The sequence below is a fragment of the Myxine glutinosa genome, chromosome 2, assembly GCF_964187855.1.
Source record: "Myxine glutinosa chromosome 2, kmMyxGlut1.1, whole genome shotgun sequence".
Taxonomy (NCBI): Eukaryota; Metazoa; Chordata; class Myxini; order Myxiniformes; family Myxinidae; genus Myxine; species Myxine glutinosa.
In genome coordinates this window covers 190,056,351-190,076,943 of record NC_136262.1, presented here as the reverse complement: position 1 = coordinate 190,076,943, position 20,593 = coordinate 190,056,351, and the positions used below count along the sequence as shown (strand labels likewise).

At 43.3% G+C, this 20,593-nt stretch overlaps 1 protein-coding gene across 1 annotated transcript in view; it reads left to right on the top strand.

Annotated features, from left to right (window-relative positions):
• LOXHD1 (lipoxygenase homology PLAT domains 1) overlaps positions 1-20,593 on the top strand; it is a 181,154-nt gene that overhangs the window by 34,891 nt on the left and 125,670 nt on the right. The window contains exons 10-15 of the mRNA XM_068108949.2: positions 3,273-3,433; positions 5,142-5,228; positions 7,631-7,766; positions 15,700-15,854; positions 16,043-16,203; positions 17,838-17,914. Coding sequence (XP_067965050.2) covers positions 3,273-3,433; positions 5,142-5,228; positions 7,631-7,766; positions 15,700-15,854; positions 16,043-16,203; positions 17,838-17,914 — 777 coding nt within the window. The remainder of the gene's footprint in view (positions 1-3,272; positions 3,434-5,141; positions 5,229-7,630; positions 7,767-15,699; positions 15,855-16,042; positions 16,204-17,837; positions 17,915-20,593) is intronic.

Here is a 20,593-nt window from a genome sequence, read left to right as displayed (position 1 = left end):
CGTTTGATATGTATAATGCTTTAAAACTGTTTTTTTAAACCTCAGAAGAGATATCAACATTTAGCTCAGCGAATGTCATTCGCGGTGTCAATATTTGATGAACTTATAAAGACTTAGTTCCAGACTTGTTAATGGCTGAGGTATATTAACAAACGAATAAAACAGATTTGGCAAAATTCCAACTTTTAAAAAAAAGATCGCATATTCACCCAGGGTTGTGATAGGCTGAAGAAGAAGAAACCTCGCATGGGCTTCCCAGACCAAATAAATAATTCTTGTTCTGGCTCTGCGATTTTCAGGTTTATTACTCCCGCCAGGGAGTAACGCATTCGATCGTGTCCGTCCGTGTGTGTGTGTTTGTATGTTCGTGTGTTTGTGAACAAGATATCTGGAAAAGTTCTGAACGGATTTGGATGAAAGTTGGTGGGATGATTGCCCTTGGGATAAGGAAGAATTTATTAGTTTTTGGTGAAGCTCAGGATATTATTCTGGATCCAGGAATTTTTTGGGGAATTTTTTTGGGAAAGATTTTTTCTGTTTTACTGCATTGGGAAGGACTGTCGCTCAAGATTTTGGGTCTCACTATCTGCCATGATCTTTCTTGGGAAAACCACATTTCCAAGCTGGCCTCCAAAGCCAGTCGCCGACTGGGCATCCTCCGTCGTGCGAAGTCCTTCCTCGGCACACCTGAGCTCCTCACCACATACAAGGCTTTCATCCGCAGCTCAATGGAATACTGTTCTCCCCTATGGGCCGGTGCTCCTGCCTCACACCTAGCTCGGCTTCACGCTGTTGAAACCAAAGCTTTCAGAATTATTGGAATCTCCCGCGATGAAGCTATCTCTGAGGGCCTTTCACTCACTCACCGCAGGCAGGTAGGTGGTCTTTCTGTCTTCTACCGACTCCTCTCCGGCCTTGCACCCCCAGCTCTCTCTGTGCTCTGTCCCCCAAATATTCCTACAGGTCGCACAAGATCTGCCAGCAACCCTCTGATGGTTAAACTGCCGAAATCTCGGCTCTCTGCTCACCTTCACTCTTTCATTCCTCTTTTCTCCCGCCTCTGGAACAAACTCCCTCACTCCCTTCAATCCCACTCCTCCCTCCAGGTCTTTAAAACAGCTGTTCACCACCATCTCTTATCTTCCCCCATCCAAAACCTTGATCTTTTCTACCCCCGCTAATTCACCCCAGATCCACCTTGTTTGAAATTCCAACTTCTTTCCTGGAAGTCCTGGCAGTGTCCATATGTTTTATACCTCTCCCACCGCCCCCTTCCCATGCCCCCACCCCCCCCCCCCCCAAAGCCCTCGCCCTCTCTCAGATCTCTCGATGTCTCCATGTCTCTCGGTCCCTGCTCTCAAATGTTGTGTTTGTGTCCTTCCCCCTCTCTCCCCATCTTGTCTACCGCTCCCGATGTTATATGTTTTATGTGTCGGTTTGTCTTTCTGTGTGATTAATGTTCGCTCTTTCACGAGCCTCGATCTTGTATACAAAAAAAAAAAAAAAAAAAAAAAAATTAAAGCTTTTATTCTTATTCTTAAATGATGTTTTTCTCCTCTAATTCCGAGATATATCAAAATAAATTCTCTGACAGTTAGGGCTTACTTTATTTTTCATTTATTGTTTTGGGGAGAGGGGATGTTAAACAAAACGTATTATTCCAACTAAACCCACGGCGGGAGTATGCGCTCTACTGAGTGGCGTGCTAGTTTTTTAAAGCGATTCTTCACCATTGGGAGATAGGGCCAAAAACTATATATATAGCAGGATATCTCGAAAGGTTATGGACGGATTTGGAGGAACCTTGGTGGACAGGTTGTGTGTGTGAGAAGGACTAATCGATTCGATTTTGGTGAAGATCTGAATATGGATTCGGATACAATAATTATCTAATTACAAGTGATTATTCACCATTGAGAGATGGGGCTAAAACCGATACAGCAGCACAATATCTTAAAAAGTTAAAGACGGATTTGGACGAAACTTGGTGGACTGGTTGTGTGTGTGACAAGGACAAATAGATTCGATTTTGGTAAAGATCTGAATATGTATTCCGATATGATAATTATTTAACTTTTAAGTGATTCTTCGCCATTGAGAGATTGGACGAAAAGCGATATATAACATGATATTTTAAAAAGTTATGGACGACTTATGACTAAACTTGGTGGACGAGTTGGTTAGGTGATAAGAACAAGCTGATTAGATTTTGGTTCAGGTCCGAATCCAGATCTGGCCTCTCAGTGGGATACAAAACGTAAACTGTTCACCAGGTTGAGGTATGCTCTCGAGTGAGTGCCGTTCTCGTTTGGGTAATGCGTTACTCACGATGATGTGGCCGAGAAAGTCTAATCAAAGTCGAATATCGAGTTAATCTTTTAATAGCGCATTAAATATTTGTTTCCCAATCGTGCTGTTCATCTTCTAAGAGTGCTTTAAGTATCCAAACGACGGGTTACCAGATTTTGTAACAGGCTTTTCTTGCGGTTATTCTTGTTCTGCTTTGGTCTTAGAACAAAATGTGCACTTTCGAATTCTGTACATGTTTTAGCTAATGTAAGGAAAATATGTCATATTTAACCTCCATGCCAACATTCCAAGTTTCAGGTAATGTGGATTTAGTGTGTCATTTTCAATGGCCTAAAAACATTATTGGTGCATGGGAAGACTGTGCAAGAGATGTATATGTGTGTATAATACATCCTAATACATTATCTTACAAAACATGAGGATATTTAAATTTAAACTTTCACGACTGAAAAACGCTGAAAGTAACAAATGCCACATGCAATAGTCAGAAGGGTTGACTGACAAGCACAGCGAGGGTTGAGGGGGCGGATGGGTTATATTTCTGGCTAGTCCTGTAAAGAATCTTATTTTGGCAGGCCACCCATTACAAGTAAAGTTGCAAATTGGTATATATTTATCAAGAAGCAGATGTGCCATACTTCTACCAATTAGTAGATTTTCTATATTGTTTAAGTTTCAAAATAGTTGACATTAAAAAGTCCTGAGCTCTTTTTTTATCCTGTAATTATATAAGCTTATTTGTTTCTATGAAATTGCCAATGCAAACTCTTTTTAACTTGAGGGAATGGCAGAGTAAGTTTTACATTCTTAAGCAAATGACCCTTGGTAAAATGTATCATGCGTTGGTAAGAAGATGATACTGAACTGTCTTAACATGTAATTGTAAATCAACGGCATGAAGAAATGAAATTTTATCCCAAAGATTGTCTCAATGATCTATGCATGCTCCTTACTCTATGCAGAATTGCCATGGTCGCTGTGGGTCTTTACAAGTGACCTCAAGGGAGCGGGAACCGACGCAAGCATCTTCATGCAGGTCTACGGAGTAAAAAGCAAGTCAGACGAGATACGCCTGGAGAATAGCTTCAATAACTTTGAGGCTGGACAGACGGACAAGTTCACGGTAAATATTTTGACAGCAATCATCATTATGCTGACTTCTCAGACCTTTTAGCTTCTTTCCATAATGCAATGTTAAACTTGGAAATCATTTCTCAGACCTAATATGCTTAACAGACTTGGAAATGTGAGTTGCACAGCTCTATGTAAAACGCCATCACTTTCTAAATGTCCATTTCACGATTACTATTCATTTACATGCCACATAGTATTATGATTCCATGCTTTTCATAGAAAATATAAAAACAATTACAGATGCATTCAATGTACACCGCCCCCATGCAAAATAAATAAATAACATATCCTCCAGCGTGCGCAATTGCCGGGGTGCCTTCAGGTGCCTTCAATTGCGGCGATGCCTCCGCGAAGCACATAAAGACAGTATTAGGAGGAGGAAATGTACAATAATTGATTGATCAATTGCATAATTAAAAAAATAATAATCGTAAAATAATTATTTCTTGATCAATTGGCTAATAGCATACGTAAACCACCAGTGTTTTATCCGAAGCTGTGACTTTTTGAAAATTATTTGAATAATTAACGAATGGGAAAATTAAATAAGCAATCGATTAATCAATAAACAATTAATCGCTTAATCAACAAAAATTAATCGATTAATTGATTGATCAATAAATCAAAAATATCCTTTAGAGCCAAAGCACTTGGTCACTGCCGTGTCTAAATATCAGCTTCCTAGGTCAAAAGGTGCATGAGATATTGCCCAGATGAGAAAGAAAATAAATAAGTGATTAATAATGAAAATAAATTGTAATGGTAAAATAATTAAATTATTAAACAATTGGCTAATATAATACGTAAACCACCACTGTTTTATCTGAATCTGTATCTTAAAAGAAATAATTAATTGAGTAATTGATTGAATAATTAAGTAAATTATGGATTAATTGATTAATCAATTAATAAATGAAAAATACCCTTTATAGCCAAATCATTTGGTCACTATTGTGTCCAAATATCAGCTTCCTAGCTCAAAAGGTGCCTAAGATATTGCCCAGATGAGAAAGAAAATAAATAAGTACTTAATATGAATGAATGAATGAATGATCGTTTTAAGGCCATTTTCCCCGCTTGAGTGGGGGTTAGCCTTGCGGGCCCCATGACAATCATGGTTCCCTGTTTGAGGCAATGTTTTTATGGCCGGATGCCCTTCCTGACGCCAACCCTTGGTCACGCTCTTACGATGCTCAGGGATACGGTGTACCTATTCTAAACCGGGGTACACACCGGGATCATTCATCCCAGCAAGCTGGTACTCAATTTGCTGACCTCGGAAGGATGACAGGCTGAGTCAACCCCCCTGGCGTTAATTCAGCGATCGACTGGGATTCGAACCCAGGATCCTAGGATCCCAAGCCGGCACCCTAACCGCTAAGCCAACACCAGGCTAAATAAATACTTAATAAATCGATGATAATTAAATAATTAATCAATTATTTGATTAGTCCAAAAATAAAAATAGCGTTTTTCCCAAAGCATGTGCTCATTATTGTGCCCAAATTTCAGCTTCCTAGCTCAAAGAATGGCTGAGATATCGCCCGGACAATCAAACAAGAAAACAAACAAACGGAGTGAAAACTGAGAAAGGAGCGGTGTGCAATAATCGTTCTAGATCTAAATAATGTCTTTGCTTCATGGTTTTCACGAGTTTTAATTTGTGCCCAGTTTACTAGATGTACTTGTTAATGCAGATTGAGATTCCTGACTTGGGAACGATCTCAAAGGCACGCATCTGGCATGATAGCCGGGCACCCTTTGGAGGATGGCATCTGAAAAAGGTCAGGAGGACGAGCACACACACAAACCTGCACAGATCAAAACGCAAACTTAATCAAACCATTTGTGATCGCTGCAGATGTTTCCCTTATTATTATCGAAAGGTTTTTGTATATTTATGTTTCCCATCCTGTTTTCATTTGATTGAAATACTTTTCTTTCCTTTCTTGAAATCCAGAATGATGCAGCTATGACAAAATTGTTCGATTATAGCACTATATGGTTTTGAAGATTGCCCTTGATTTATTTTGTTCTTAATCTAGATTTTTGAATTGTCTCGTTTCGGTTCAATTATTGCCCCAACTAAAACTCTTGAACTGGTGCTTTGCAGGCATGGTGTTGTACCAAACATTGTGTTGTCCTTCAGATGGATGTGTAGCTGGAGACGTGTCTACTGGCCTTGATTGCTAGTAGATGTAAAAATTCCACGCTCTCTTTTGATAAAGAGTAGGCATATTTATTTATTGCCTTATTCAGGCAATAACTTATTTGTTTGCCAAAGCATAACCAAAATCATGCTTTGTTGACCAATCAGAAAAGCTTTATTGGAAGGCAGAAGTTTTCTGTGTTTTCTCTCCCTCCCACTACCTCTTGCTCTCAATCTCTCTACATCTCTTTCTCTGTCCCTCTCTTTACTTATATGTCTCTGTCCATACCCCTCTGTCTCTCTCCATAACTCTCCATCACCCTCCTCTCTCTCTCTCTCTCTCTCACTCTCCCTTCCTATATCCCCCATTACCTCTCATTACCTCCGTCTCTCACTTTCTTGTTCTCTCTCTCTCTCTCTCTCTCCCTCTCTCCCTCTCTCCCTCTCTTCCTCTCTCCCTCTCTCCCTCCCTCCCGTCCTCTCTCTCTCTCTCTCTCTCTCTCTCTCACACCCTCTCTCTCTCTCTCTCTCTCTCTCACACCCTCTCTCTCTCTCTCACACCCTCTCTCTCTCTCCCACATCCAAAAGAACAGGTGATCTCCAGTGGCGTTTGGCCCACTGGATTGTCCCCTCTAACACGTTTATTAGACATTTTTCTCCTGTATCTGTTTGTTGTCCCTTCTGTACAGTCAATGAGGACTTGTTTCACGCATTCATAGACTGTATCCGATTATTTCCTTTGTTTCATTGGTTGAATTACATTGCACATGAAATGCATGTTACTTTTTCTTTGAGAAGTTTCGTCTTTGGTTTTGCCCCTAAACAGAATCCTGCATCTAAACTGTTTAGTTTCCTAATAGCAACTGCGAAGCTTGCTGTTTATTTAACAAGAAAAGACAAACTATCTGGCAAACCGATAGAGCACTGCAATATCATGTTGTGTTTGAATGCATTAATCTCAGCAAGATTGAAACTGGAATTTACCCTGTCCAACGAGTCCGGAAATTTTCATAACTTTGTTGATACTTGGTGTGTTGGTGGGTTTTGTGAGGTTAAAGAAAATGAATTTAGAATACTGTTGTGAAATACTGATTGTTTTTATTTGATGATCATTGGGTGCTTCTTCTTTCTCTTTTTTTCTTTTTGTTGGCATTATTGATTTTATTGCAAAACGTGTATATTGTTACTTTTATATTTTTGTAATAAAAGGACTAAAAAGTAAGTAAGTCTCTCTCTCTCTCTCTCTCTCTCACACCCTCTCTCTCTCTCTCTCTCTCACACCCTCTCTCTCTCTCTCTCTCTCTCTCACACCCTCTCTCTCTCTCTCACACCCTCTCTCTCTCTCTCTCTCACACCCTCTCTCTCTCTCTCTCTCTCTCACAACCCTCTCTCTCTCTCTCTCTCTCACACCCTCTCTCTCTCTCTCTCTCACACCCTCTCTCTCTCTCTCTCTCTCACACCCTCTCTCTCTCTCTCACACCCTCTCTCTCTCTCTCTCTCTCTCTCTCTCTCTCTCTCTCTCACACCCTCTCTCTCTCTCTCTCTCACACCCTCTCTCTCTCTCTCTCTCTCTCTCACACCCTCTCTCTCTCTCTCACACCCTCTCTCTCTCTCTCTCTCTCTCTCTCACACCCTCTCTCTCTCACACCCTCTCTCTCTCTCTCTCTCTCTCTCTCTCACACCCTCTCTCTCTCTCACACCCTCTCTCTCTCTCTCTCTCTCTCTCTCTCTCTCACACCCTCTCTCTCTCTCTCTCTCTCTCTCTCTCACACCCTCTCTCTCTCACACACTCTCTCTCTCTCTCTCTCTCTCACACATTCTCTCTCTCTCTCTCTCTCTCTCTCTCTCTCTCTCTCTCTCTCTCTCTCTCTCTCTCTCTCTCTCTCTCTCTCTCTCACACCCTCCCTAAATCTGCTATAGAAATGATATTAATGAATTTAAAATTTAGATTTATATAGATGTATTTGCACTTCATTTTTGCTTTCATATCTTCAAAACTTTCTTCTTCCTCATCCCTTCCCTTGGTGACCTTGCAAGGTCACAATGCTCCGGTACTTCACCAAGGAACTGTACACATTTTCCTGTGACCGTTGGCTGGATGCCAATGAGGATGATGGATCTACTGTGCGAGAGATCCCCGCTAGTGGAGACTTTGTAGATGAGGTTCTGCCAGGTGTGTAAAGTCTGACCTACAAATCTGTCAAAACAAGACCCCAACCATAATGGACACCATTTTAAACTCATGATCATCCAAATAGGCAATGATGAAAGATAAGAAAAACTATTTTGATGAAAGATAAGAAAAAAAAAAGAAAAACTATAATGTTTATATGTACCGGTATTGATAAGTGATAAGTTAAACCAGGTATTGATAAGATATTGATCAGATAAACCATGAAAAGAGAAGATCATTATTTAATATAGCTGGTATTCTCAGTCAATCATGAGGTCATGTCAGTTCTAGTCCGTTGATGGCTTTACTCCACATTCTTCTTCTATCTTGTGTTAGGTCTTCAAGCTTTCTGCCTTTGGCTCTTCTTGCTTCTATTGGCACACTGTCCATCTGCCTTCATTTTGGCATTCTCACTGTTCTACAATTAATTCTCCAGCACGCCATTTTTAGCTCACCTGGAACAAAGTTCAGGGGACCTTATGCGATGGCGCGTCGTCCGGCCGTCTGTCCGTCCGTAAACACTTGCAACTTCTTCTACGAAACCGCTGAAGGGATTGTGACCAAACTTGGCACAAATTATATTTGTTGTGTTGTGACTAAAGTTTGTTCATGGTATTAAAACAATCGGCCCTATAGGGCCTAAGGGAATTTACCAGTTGTCAAAGTGGATCCAGGTTTGACCCCCCAAAATAGGAATTTGATTTTTCCTCTCAAACTACACAGTATTTCGATGAAAAATGACCACAATCTTCATCACCTGTGATGTACCAAAGTTTGTTCACGGCACAAAGAAAATCGAAGTCTAGGGGGGTTTTGGGGGGGGTCAAAGTGGGTCCAGGTTTGACCCCCCAAAATAGGTATTTGCTTTCTTCTCTGAAACTACACACACAATTTCTATGAAACTTCACCACAACCTTCATCACCCGTGAGGTACCAATGTTTGTTCAAGGCATTAGAAAAATTGGGATCTGAGGACGTATACGAGGTTGGGGGAGGGGAGAGGGGCTGTCCTCCAAAATAGGTATTTTTTGTTCGTTTGTTTAAACTTTAAAGTCTTATGATTATGTTAGTATGATTCTACATGCTGCCCTGTCTTCTAGCAACCATTGAAATTGGTTTAAAATACCTTTAGTCAGTGCAGTATACTGTTTATTCTACCAGGAGAATGCCAGGGGTATTGCCCCTATGTTTCTTGGTATAACTGCAGTTGTCTAGGAGCCAGATCAGCCTATCTAATTGTGCTTGCTTGCCAGATCAGCCTATCTAATTGTGTTTACTTGCCAGATCAGCCTATCTAATTGTGTTTACTTGCCAGACCAGCCTATCTAATTGTGTTTACTTGCCAGACCAGCCTATCTAATTGTGCTTGCTTGCAGGATCAGCCAATCTAATTGTGTTTGCTTGCCCGATCAGCCTATCTAATTGTGTTTGCTTGCCAGATAAGCCTATCTAATTGCACTTGCTTGCCAGATTAGCCTATCAAATTGTGCTTGCTTGCCAGATCAGCCTATCTAATTGTGCTTGCTTGCCAGATAAGCCTATCTAATTGTGCTTGCTTGCCAGATCAGCCTATCTAATTGTGCTTGCTTGCCAGATCAGCCTATCTAATTGTGTTTACTTGCCAGACCAGCCTATCTAATTGTGCTTGCTTGCAAGATCAGCCAATCTAATTGTGTTTGCTTGCCCGATCAGCCTATCGAATTGTGCTTGCTTGCCAGATCAGCCTATCTAATTGTGCTTGCTTGCCAGATCAGCCTATCTAATTGTGCTTGTTTGCCAGATCTTGAGATCAGCCTATCCAATTGTGCTTGCTTGCCAGATCAGCCTATCTAATTGTGCTTGCTTGCCAGATCAGCCTATCAAATTGTGCTTGGCTGCCAGATCAGCCTATCAAATTGTGCTTGCTTGCCAGATCAGCCTATCAAATTGTGCTTGCTTGCCAGACCAGCCTATCTAATTGTGCTTGCTTGCCAGATCAGCCTATACAATTGTGCTTGCTTGCCAGATCAGCCTATCTAATTGTGCTTGCTTGCCAGATCAGCCTATCTAATTGTGCTTGCTTGCCAGACCAGCCCATCTAATTGTGCTGGCTTGCCAGATGAGTCTATCTAATTGCGCTTGCTTGCCAGATCAGCCTATCTTATTGTGCTTGCTTGCCAGATCAGCCGATCTAATTGTGCTGGCTTGCCAGATCAGCCTATCTAATTGTGCTTGCTTGCCAGACCAGCCTATCTAATTGCGCTTGCTTGCCAGACCGGCCTACCTAATTGCACTTGCTTGCCAGACCAGCCTATCTAATTGTGCTTGCTTGCCAGATCAGCCTATCCAATTGTGCTTGCTTGCCAGATCAGCCTATCTAATTGTGCTTGCTTGCCAGATCAGCCTATATAATTGTGCTTGCTTGCCAGACCAGCCCATCTAATTGTGCTGGCTTGCCAGATCAGTCTATCTAATTGCACTTGCTTGCCAGATCAGCCTATCTAATTGTCCTTGCTTGCCAGATCAGCCTATCTAATTGCGCTTGCTTGCCAGATCAGCCTATCTAATTGTGCTGGCTTGCCAGATCAGCCTATCTAATTGTGCTTGCTTGCCAGACCAGCCTATCTAATTGCGCTTGCTTGCCAGACCGGCCTACCTAATTGCGCTTGCTTGCCAGACCAGCCTATCTAATTGTGCTTGCTTGCCAGATCAGCCTATCCAATTGTGCTTGCTTGCCAGATCAGCCTATCTAATTGTGCTTGCTTGCCAGATCAGCCTATCTAATTGTGCTTGCTTGCCAGACCAGTCCATCTAATTGTGCTGGCTTGCCAGATCAGCCTATCTAATTGTGCTTGCTTGCCAGACCAGCCTATCTAATTGCGCTTGCTTGCCAGACCGGCCTACCTAATTGCGCTTGCTTGCCAGACCAGCCTATCTAATTGTGCCTGCTTGCCAGATCAGCCTATCCAATTGTGCTTGCTTGCCAGATCAGCCTATCTAATTGTGCTTGCTTGCCAGATCAGCCTATCTAATTGTGCTTGCTTGCCAGATCAGCCTATCTAATTGTGCTTGCTTGCCAGATCAGCCTATCCAATTGTGCTTGCTTGCCAGATCAGCCTATCTAATTGTGCTTGCTTGCCAGATCAGCCTATATAATTGTGCTTGCTTGCCAGACCAGCCCATCTAATTGTGCTGGCTTGCCAGATCAGTCTATCTAATTGCACTTGCTTGCCAGATCAGCCTATCTAATTGTGCTTGCTTGCCAGATCAGCCTATCTAATTGTGCTTGCTTGCCAGATCAGCCTATCTAATTGTGCTGGCTTGCCAGATCAGCCTATCTAATTGTGCTTGCTTGCCAGACCAGCCTATCTAATTGCGCTTGCTTGCCAGACCGGCCTACCTAATTGCGCTTGCTTGCCAGACCAGCCTATCTAATTGTGCTTGCTTGCCAGATCAGCCTATCTAATTGTGCTTGCTTGCCAGATCAGCCTATCTAATTGTGCTTGCTTGCCAGATCAGCCTATCTAATTGTGCTTGCTTGCCAGACCAGTCCATCTAATTGTGCTGGCTTGCCAGATCAGCCTATCTAATTGTGCTTGCTTGCCAGACCAGCCTATCTAATTGCGCTTGCTTGCCAGACCGGCCTACCTAATTGCGCTTGCTTGCCAGACCAGCCTATCTAATTGTGCTTGCTTGCCAGATCAGCCTATCCAATTGTGCTTGCTTGCCAGATCAGCCTATCTAATTGTGCTTGCTTGCCAGATCAGCCTATCTAATTGTGCTTGCTTGCCAGATCAGCCTATCTAATTGTGCTTGCTTGCCAGATCAGCCTATGTAATTGTGCTTGCTTGCCAGATCAGCCTATCTAATTGTGCTTGCTTGCAAGATCAGCCTATCTAATTGTGCTTGTTTGCCACATCAGCCTATCTAATTGTGCTTGCTTGCCAGATCAGCCTATCTAATTGTGCTTGTTTGCCAGATCAGCCTATCCAATTGTGCTTGCTTGCCAGATCAGCCTATCGAATTGTGCTTGTTTGCCAGACCAGCCCACCTAATTGTGCATGGTTATATCAGAACGAGCTGAATCGTCACACGGTTACGGATTGTTTCACTTTAATATGGGGCCATTCAAAAAGTACGTAACACTATTTTTTTAGGGAGGCGCATACCGTTTGTGGTGATGGGCTTAATTAACCCTTACTAATAATTTTCATTCGACATCGATTCGTTTTTTCGGGGTCCCTCATCACGAGCAACACTCGACCTAAACAAAGCCAATGGCAATCTGATGCAACAAAATCGTGCCGTGTATAATCAGCAGATGCCTCCAGGCCTGATCTTAGGCTCAACAGAAAACCAAGATGGCAGGCAAATAATTTTGTCTGGGTACCATGGGTGGAGTCAACGGAAAAATGTGGGTGGGGTCAGGAAGCTGTCTGACCAATGGGTGCACATTTCAAAAATCGACCCCAACAATAACCACAACAACAAGAACAACAACCACACAGATCTCTTGTAGACCTGCGACAGGTCGCAGGTTAAAATCCCATGCTTACCCAAAACAACAGCTATAATATTCCATTAAAAACTAAAGCTGTACGTCATAATAAGAGAATGAACAGAGAATGGAATAAATTTGCTACCTCTTTACATAGTGGGAACATGCATGTTCAGGTATGTTCATGTTCAGGAACATTCATGTTCATGAACATGCATGTTCCTTTATAGTTCACTTCTAAAAAAAATATTTAAAGTACACATCTCAAAATAACCATGAATTCTTAGAATAAAAACATAACGCTGTGAGTCAGCACCTCCCTCGTGTGCATTCTAGTTACTTCCACCACCGAAGATGAACGGAGGTTATGTTTGCACCCCTGTCTGTTTGTCTGTGGAAAGGATATCTCAAAAAGTTGTGGAAGGATTTCGACGAAATTTGGTGGAGAGCTTGTGTGTGTGTGTGTGTGTGTGTGTGTGTGTGTGTGTGTGTGTGTGTGTGTGTGTGTGTGTGTGTGTGTGTGTGTGTGTGTGTAACGAGGATGAAATTATTAGATTTTGGTAAAGATTCGAATCTGGATCTGGGTTGGAGAATAAAAGTGTTCACCATTTATTTTTTATGTGTTTTTTAAGTGTAATTTTTAAAAGTGTTCAGCAAAAAACGATACATAAACTAAACTGTTCAGCCTAGTTACATATTGTTCCATCTGCTTTCTTTTTCTTCATTGAATATTTTATCCTGCCTCCTCATCGAGTATTACACTTGGTTTAAAAAAATCTTAATCATGATTCAAATGTTTGACAGTTTTAAATATTCGAATAGCCCACTTTTGTCTTGTTTTTTTTTCATTTCCACAAATTTGACACATTATATTGGTATCTTGTCACGTAACACACTTGTTGTGAAGATTGTGGCTATTAGAAAGGAATAACTTAAAGTCGCTCATGTAACGGCTGTGGCAACCTCCAAAGGGACCTCCGGGACCCGGAGCGGCACAGGCAGCAGAAGCGGTATAGGTGGTGACACGGGGGGTGGTGGTGTCCAACAATCCCTGGTATACTCCAGGTCGCAATCAGACTCACAATGATAGGGTTGGAAGATCGCGTCGGCGGAGGCAGGATGGACGTGAGCCGGAACCCGCCAACATCCGTCTTGGCGAACCCCATAGGCAGATGAATGCAGATGTCCGCCCAGGATCCCATGGATGGAACACCACGGGAGGTCCAGTGATGCCACAATATGTCGGTGTCGTGCCGAGGACACACCATGATCCACGTCGAGGCAAACGAGGCCACCAACGGGAGGCAAATCCACACACAAATGAGTCAGAGCATTGAGCAGTGTCACCCTATGCCTGTCGTTGACAATACAGGTGGTGGTAAAGGAAGTGACAGTCCCCCGAAGAACAAGGACCAACAGGCGGTAGTATTTAAGGATGTCGGCAGCAAAGGGAACTGCTACCCTGTCTGGGGAGCTCACAGTTGTCTGCTCAATAGCCAGGTAAGGAAAGTCTGCACCGAGCTTGATGGGGAGGTATGTGGTGCTAGAACTTCCGCCCTGATCAGCCACAGAGTGAACAAAGCAAGGCTCAGGCCAAAATCGCGTTGGTTGCTCTCCACAGTAAATCTGTTCAATGTCAGAGGTTGTCATGAGTGGCTTAGCTTGATGCAGGCTGATATCATTTGCAATCACCCATAGGGTTCCTGCGAGTACATTCCCATTCACACATCTCTGAGCCAGTTTGGGGCTGGGAGGCTCAGGTCTCACATGGAAGTTGTCTTCTTCTTCAGAACAGTGGTTAAACCACATGGGCCGAGCACCAACCTCATGGGCATGAGGGACAACATCAAGGTTGTCTTCCTCCTCTTCTTCTACATTACAGTCGTTAATGGTTAATCTGTAATCGTTATTCCCCATGCCACAATCACTGGCAAAGCCCGTGCTATCCAGATTAATAGTCCTCTACCTGGTTGGTCACGTATGTACTATGTGTGAAAATGCTCCTGTCGAATGAGGCGGAAATTTACTAGTTCGTTCGTTGTCGGTTGTTGAATCAGCGGGCGAATGGGTTCAAAGACGCTGCCACCGCCAGCGAAGGTAAACGCCTCTCCTTCCTTCAAAACGAATGCCCAACCAAAACACGTTCAAGCTTTGTTATAACATCAGCTTTTAATCATCACACTTTATCGGATGACGAGGCAAGAGGCAACCACACACCAAGACGGACAAGACACAGAAACCGCTGAGCCACGCATGCGCAATAGCGATAGCGATAGCGATGATGCGTATGCCTACATCACCAACAGTATCCACATTAACATATAACGGCATGACTACTGTTTTTATTTACGTTGTGCTTAAGGAATCAGTGACCATATGACGAATCAGCTCTTTCTGATATAACCATGGTGGATGGTGACATGGATAAGAGGTGTCGAGTTAATTATTAAATAGCGCAATAAATGTGTGTTTCCCAATCGCGCCGTTCTTCTTTTAAGATTGCTTTAAATGCACGTTTCCCAATCGGCACGTTACCGGATATTTGTCGCAGGTTGTGACCACAGTGCAGTCATAATTTTTCTTGTTCTTGTTGGTGAATTCTTGTTGAAAAATGTATCTTACTATAATTCACCAAAAGTAACTATACGCACCATCCTCATACCGCCTTGAGATGCAAAATTAATGTGGCCTCCCGGTGCTCCTCATTTTACCTGCACTGTTTTCCATCGGTGCTAGGTTTGAGAGTCCGTCCATTCGAATGTACCGCAAAAACGGCTGAACCGATCGCAACAATATTTTGAGTGGGTAATCCGAGGACCCCCTGGAGTAAAATATGCCATATTGTTTTTCCAATTTTTCCAAGTTTTCAAATTTTCCAGCTTTTCCAAACACGATGGAATAATATTTACCGATATGAACAGTGATGTGGCTTTTGTTGAAATTCTACAAATACTGTTTATTCTACGTACCAGGAGAGAGCAGATCGACTCCTGATGAACTCTTCCTATATAAAACGTGTGGCTCCGAAGTAACATGGCAGCATGTGCAAAGTGACTAAGAAACAGGTGTAGCGGCCGCTTCCGTGTTACAGATTCGGCGCGCACTCTTCACACATAAACGTGCGACTGAGAAAGACGTACAGTGGCTGCTTCCGTTTTGCAGAATTCAATCTTTTTTCAAAATGGGCGCCATGTACTGTTTAGATTTTGATGATTTGCGTGTGATATGATTCAACGGATGTTTATATGAATCGTTTAAAATAAAAAATGCCTTCAATTTCTGATATTTTTCCTTTTCATTTGGGCTTCCCAATTGAAGCCCCGCCCATAGGGCGTGTACCGTTGCTAGTTAACAAAATTTCAAGTGAATCTAAATCTTGGTTTATAAACCTTAAACCTTTATGCTGATTTATTTTAGAAAGTCCTGACCAATATATAACCTGTGACTGTTCTTCAGTGGTTCAATACAGGGTGACAATTTATACGGGAAACAAAGGCGGAGGAGGAACGGATGCCAATGTCTTTATTTGCCTGTTTGGTGAGCAAGGAGATACTGGTGACCGAATGCTCTACAATAGCAGGAACAATGTGAACAAGTTCGAGAGATCTAATGTAAGGCATGTTATGTCTACATAGTACATCACTTCAAATAGACAATGTGGCGCTGTTGTTTAATACCTTCCTTTGTTCAAAGTGTTGCGTGTTTTTATTTATTTTTTGTGTGTCTGTGTCACATTTATCACAATTGTCACAACATTGACCATTTCTTGTTGCTCATTTCCCCTCACCCAAATCACCAGGCCGACGAATTCATAATTGAGGCAGTGTGTCTAAAACGCATTCTCCGCATACGAATCGGCCATGATGGCAGAGGGGGTAGCTCAGGATGGTTTTTGGACAAAGTTGTGGTGAAAGAACTGGAAGCCGAGGATTTGTCAACCATAGAGTTTCCTTGTTATAGGTAAGGATTCCACAAATGATGCATTCAAATCTTATTGTGTGCTCTTATTTGGGGACACAGCTTCAAGTACTATGAACCATAGGCGTAGTTTGACTTCTCTATTTGGGGAGGGGGGGGGGGCAAGGGGTTAATGCTTATAATGTGTAGCTAGGTCTGACTTCCAAAATTACCATTTGTTGGTGTGGTTACAGTGTACGTGAAATCACAAATACAGTTTACGTTCATCAGTCATAGGTAACACATTTGTGGCTATTTAACAAAAATGGAAATGGAGAGTGTGTGGAGGGGGGGGGATGTGTGTGTGTGTGAAGTGGGGGATGTGTGTGTGGGTGTGGGGGGGTGTGTGTGTGGGGATGTGTGTGTGGGGATGTGTGTGTGGGGATGTGTGTGTGGGGATGTGTGTGTGGGGATGTGTGTGTGTGAGGATGTGTTTGTGGGGATGTGTGTGTGAGGATGTGTGTGTGAGGATGTGTGTGTGCGGATGTGTGTGTGGGGATGTGTGTGTGGGGATGTGTGTGTGGGGATGTGTGTGTGGGGATGTGTGTGTGGGGATGTGTGTGTGGGGATGTGTGTGTGTGGGGATGTGTGTGTGTGGGGATGTGTGTGTGTGGGGATGTGTGTGTGTGGGGATGTGTGTGTGTGGGGATGTGTGTGTGTGGGGATGTGTGTGTGTGTGGATGTGAGTGTGTGGATGTGTGTGTGGGGATGTGTGTGTGGGGATGTGTGTGTGGGGATGTGTGTGTGTGAGGATGTGTTTGTGGGGATGTGTGTGTGAGGATGTGTGTGTGTGTGGGGATGTGTGTGTGGGGATGTGTGTGTGGGGATGTGTGTGTGGGGATGTGTGTGTGGGGATGTGTGTGTGCGGATGTGTGTGTGTGGGGATGTGTGTGTGTGGGGATGTGTGTGTGTGGGGATGTGTGTGTGTGGGGATGTGTGTGTGTGGGGATGTGTGTGTGTGGGGATGTGTGTGTGTGGGGATGTGTGTGTGTGGGGATGTGTGTGTGTGGGGATGTGTGTGTGTGTGGGGATGTGTGTGTGTGTGGGATGTGTGTGTGTGTGGGGATGTGTGTGTGTGGGGATGTGTGTGTGTGGGGATGTGTGTGTGTGGGGATGTGTGTGTGTGGGGATGTGTGTGTGGGGGGATGTGTGTGTGTGGGGATGTGTGGGGGGGGGGGGGGGATGTGTGTGTGTGTGGGGATGTGTATTGGGGGGGGGGGGTGCGTTTGTGTGGATATGTGTGGGGGGAGGGGTGTTTGTGTGTGTGTGTATGTGTGTGTGTGTGGGTGGGTGGCGGTAGGGGGGATGTGTGTGTGTGTGTGTGTGTGTGTGTGTGTGTGTGTGTGTGTGTGTGTGTGTGTGTGTGTGTGTGTGTGTGTGTGTGTGTGTGTGTGTGTCGGGGTTGTATCCAAGGGGGTTGTGTCAAAGCATGTCCAATGAAAGTGGGGTTGTATGAAAAGTGGGGTTGTATGAAAAGTGCGGGAAGGTGGAGTAAACCGGTCATCACTGCCAGCAGTTATAAAGTGGCAGTTCTAGTTATTATTATTATTATTATTATTATTATTATTATTATTATTATTTTATAGCTCTTTCTTGCTCCGTGAAGCAATTGTTGTACTATCACTGTTTTCCAACAGATGGTTGGATAATGAGGAAGATGATGGACAAATCGTACGTGAACTCTTACCGTTTGGTGATGCCCAGATGTTGAAAAGTAAGTTTGAATCCACGTTTTATTAAAAATAGTAATCACATGTTTGTGTTTTTGTTGCACCATCATCAAAACTTTTCCTTTTCAGGATTTCTGCACTTTTCCTACTTGTTTGTACACTTCCTTTTCATGGCACTTTAATTCTCATCTCATCATGTACCATGCCCTATGCAGAGTGTCGTTGCTGCCGAAGCATTTATTAGGGCTATGTTCCTGGTCGGGTCGCCTTGGACGTCAGGGCAGGAATTTGGAATTTGTTGAGGGTGCTAATGATAGCTCGCCAACTCTTTGCGAAGTACATCGTGGGACCTTTAATATTCACCAATTAAATCCGGAAGCCTGGGCACGCAGTTTAACGTCCATCTGAGGGACGACACACACATTATTGAATCACCCTGCCTGTGAAACACCGGTATGACAGGTTATAGCTGGGTTGTGATTCAAACCCAGGCTAGACAACTTAGAGGTGAGTGTGCGTACATCTAGACACTGCTGCAATAATGCGGTGTGCTGTTGATCTCACATGCTGGCAAGGACAAACACCACAATTGTCCAGAGCAGTGGGAAGTGTCCTGATTAGCCCAGCGACGGGAAGGCGCTATCTCAATAGTCACGGCCCCATGTCAGGGACGTGAGTAGTTGTGTGTTGGGAGTGGGGAGATCCACTTTCGAAGCAACTTTCTCTCTGGTTTGCTAGGCAAGCTCATTAGCGTTGGACTTCTCTCTTTTGCCTGGAACCTCTATTGGTGTTGGTGCGTTACTCTTTCATCATGGACACTTTACTGGGCTGCGACCTCTGCCCCGTATGTGTGTAGGTCCGCCATGTAGTTCCCACGAGGTCATTTGATAATTAAACAATCCTTGTCTGCTTCTTTTGTATTGCATGTTTGTGTTTGTGTCCAGGCCCCTAGATTTTTATTATAATATAATAATTTATTCTCTAGTGATCGTACTTCATCGTCTGTATTCGTCCTCTGGATCCATCCATAAACATGTCTTGTACCTGAGTCTTGTATTTACTAAACCCCTCTTTCATAAGTTGTGCATGCCTGCTCGGCTCCATCTGCCTCCTGTGCTTTGCTCATTTCAGAATAATTGTTTTCCCCCTAAGGATCTAAATTAGGTGAAAATGCTGCTAACCGGCACGGGGTTAGCTCATACTTGGAATAGGATTGCTTGCCTCCGCTCAGGCGAGGGGTTGCCTCTCGATCTGCAATAAGCCGGCCATCCATTAAACGACTGCTTCGGCGTTTAACAGTTCCTCATCTGATTCGTTATTAACAGCTGCTGTAGGGATAGTAAATGCGACAAGAAGAAAAGTCCCTCTTCACTGGAATGGTGACTGTGAACCCTTGTCTCATCCAGCAATTGCTGCAAGGGTTCTGACCATCAGGGGATGTCTGCCACACATCCACCCGATTTAGGCTTCCATTACATAGTTTACTAGAATTTTTGAAGCCGGGAAATAAGATGTTTACAGGTAAAAACGTACATCAATGAGCCAAGTCAACATTGCCTTATCTGACTCATTGGCCTTATTGATTACCTCGAAATGCCAATATCACTTATTTGAGTTTGTGCAGAGAGCTTTTTTGTTTGTTTTTGCTTTTGGTTTTCATAAGGCCAGTGAGTCAGAAATACATCCATGGATGGATTCCCATGTGATAGGATGGCATTGCTCAAAAGATTAGCTGGCTGGCCACATCCTGTTGTGGACTGAAAATAGGCTGCTGTGAATGAATATATATATATATATATATATATATATATATATATATATATATATATATAAAAAAAAATAAAAAAAAATATATATATATACTGTATATATATATATATATATATATATATATATATATATATATATATATATATATATATTGTTACGTTTGTGGGGGGTAGATAAAAGAATACCGTAGGAGAGATAGAATTGTATAATTAATAGCATGGACCGTGTAATGCGTAGAAGGAGTATCGATGTAATAAGTAGGGAGACTGTAACTTAAGGTTGTTTAAATGTTCTGCACACAGGGGGTGAAGCAGTGCTAATTAGCTATAGAAGGCTAGTTTTCCCAGTGTGTGATTCCCTCTGTAACTTTCACTTTACGTTTTGCTGCCAAGGCCGGCCATTAAAACCACTTAAAAATTACATTCACTGCCAGCAGAAAGCCAGGCAGGTTTCCGGACTAAGTGCCGCCCCTCAATGGACCTAATGGGAGAAAGCCCCACCCACGAGAGGCGGAGAATAAGGGGGCAAGCAGAAAGGCCATCAGGCCATGCCCCGAAGGACGTGATTGGACCGTGGACGTGGGTGGGGCGAACTGGGAGTGAAACACCCGATTGGCTCAAGAGAGGAAGAAGAGGAGTCAGTTTCTCTCTTTGCCTGAAGAAGAAGGCTGGCCATCTTGTCGATTTGGGTGCAAGACTGGAGTTTTGGTGCGTGATTTTGAAGAGCGAGGAGCTCTTGGCTGCATGGGCAGCATTGTGAGGGAGGTTTTGGCTGTGGTGCACTTCAGAGGTGGAGGCCGTGAAGGAGGCCATCTTCACCACTTGCCTTCGACACCCGGGCTTTTCGTCGGCTGTCACCATCTTGTTTGCTTCTGCACGGGTAGTGCTGAACTTGACCATTGCGACCACTCGCTGAAAAGACCCGTTGATCCTGATCTTATCTTCTTCTATCTA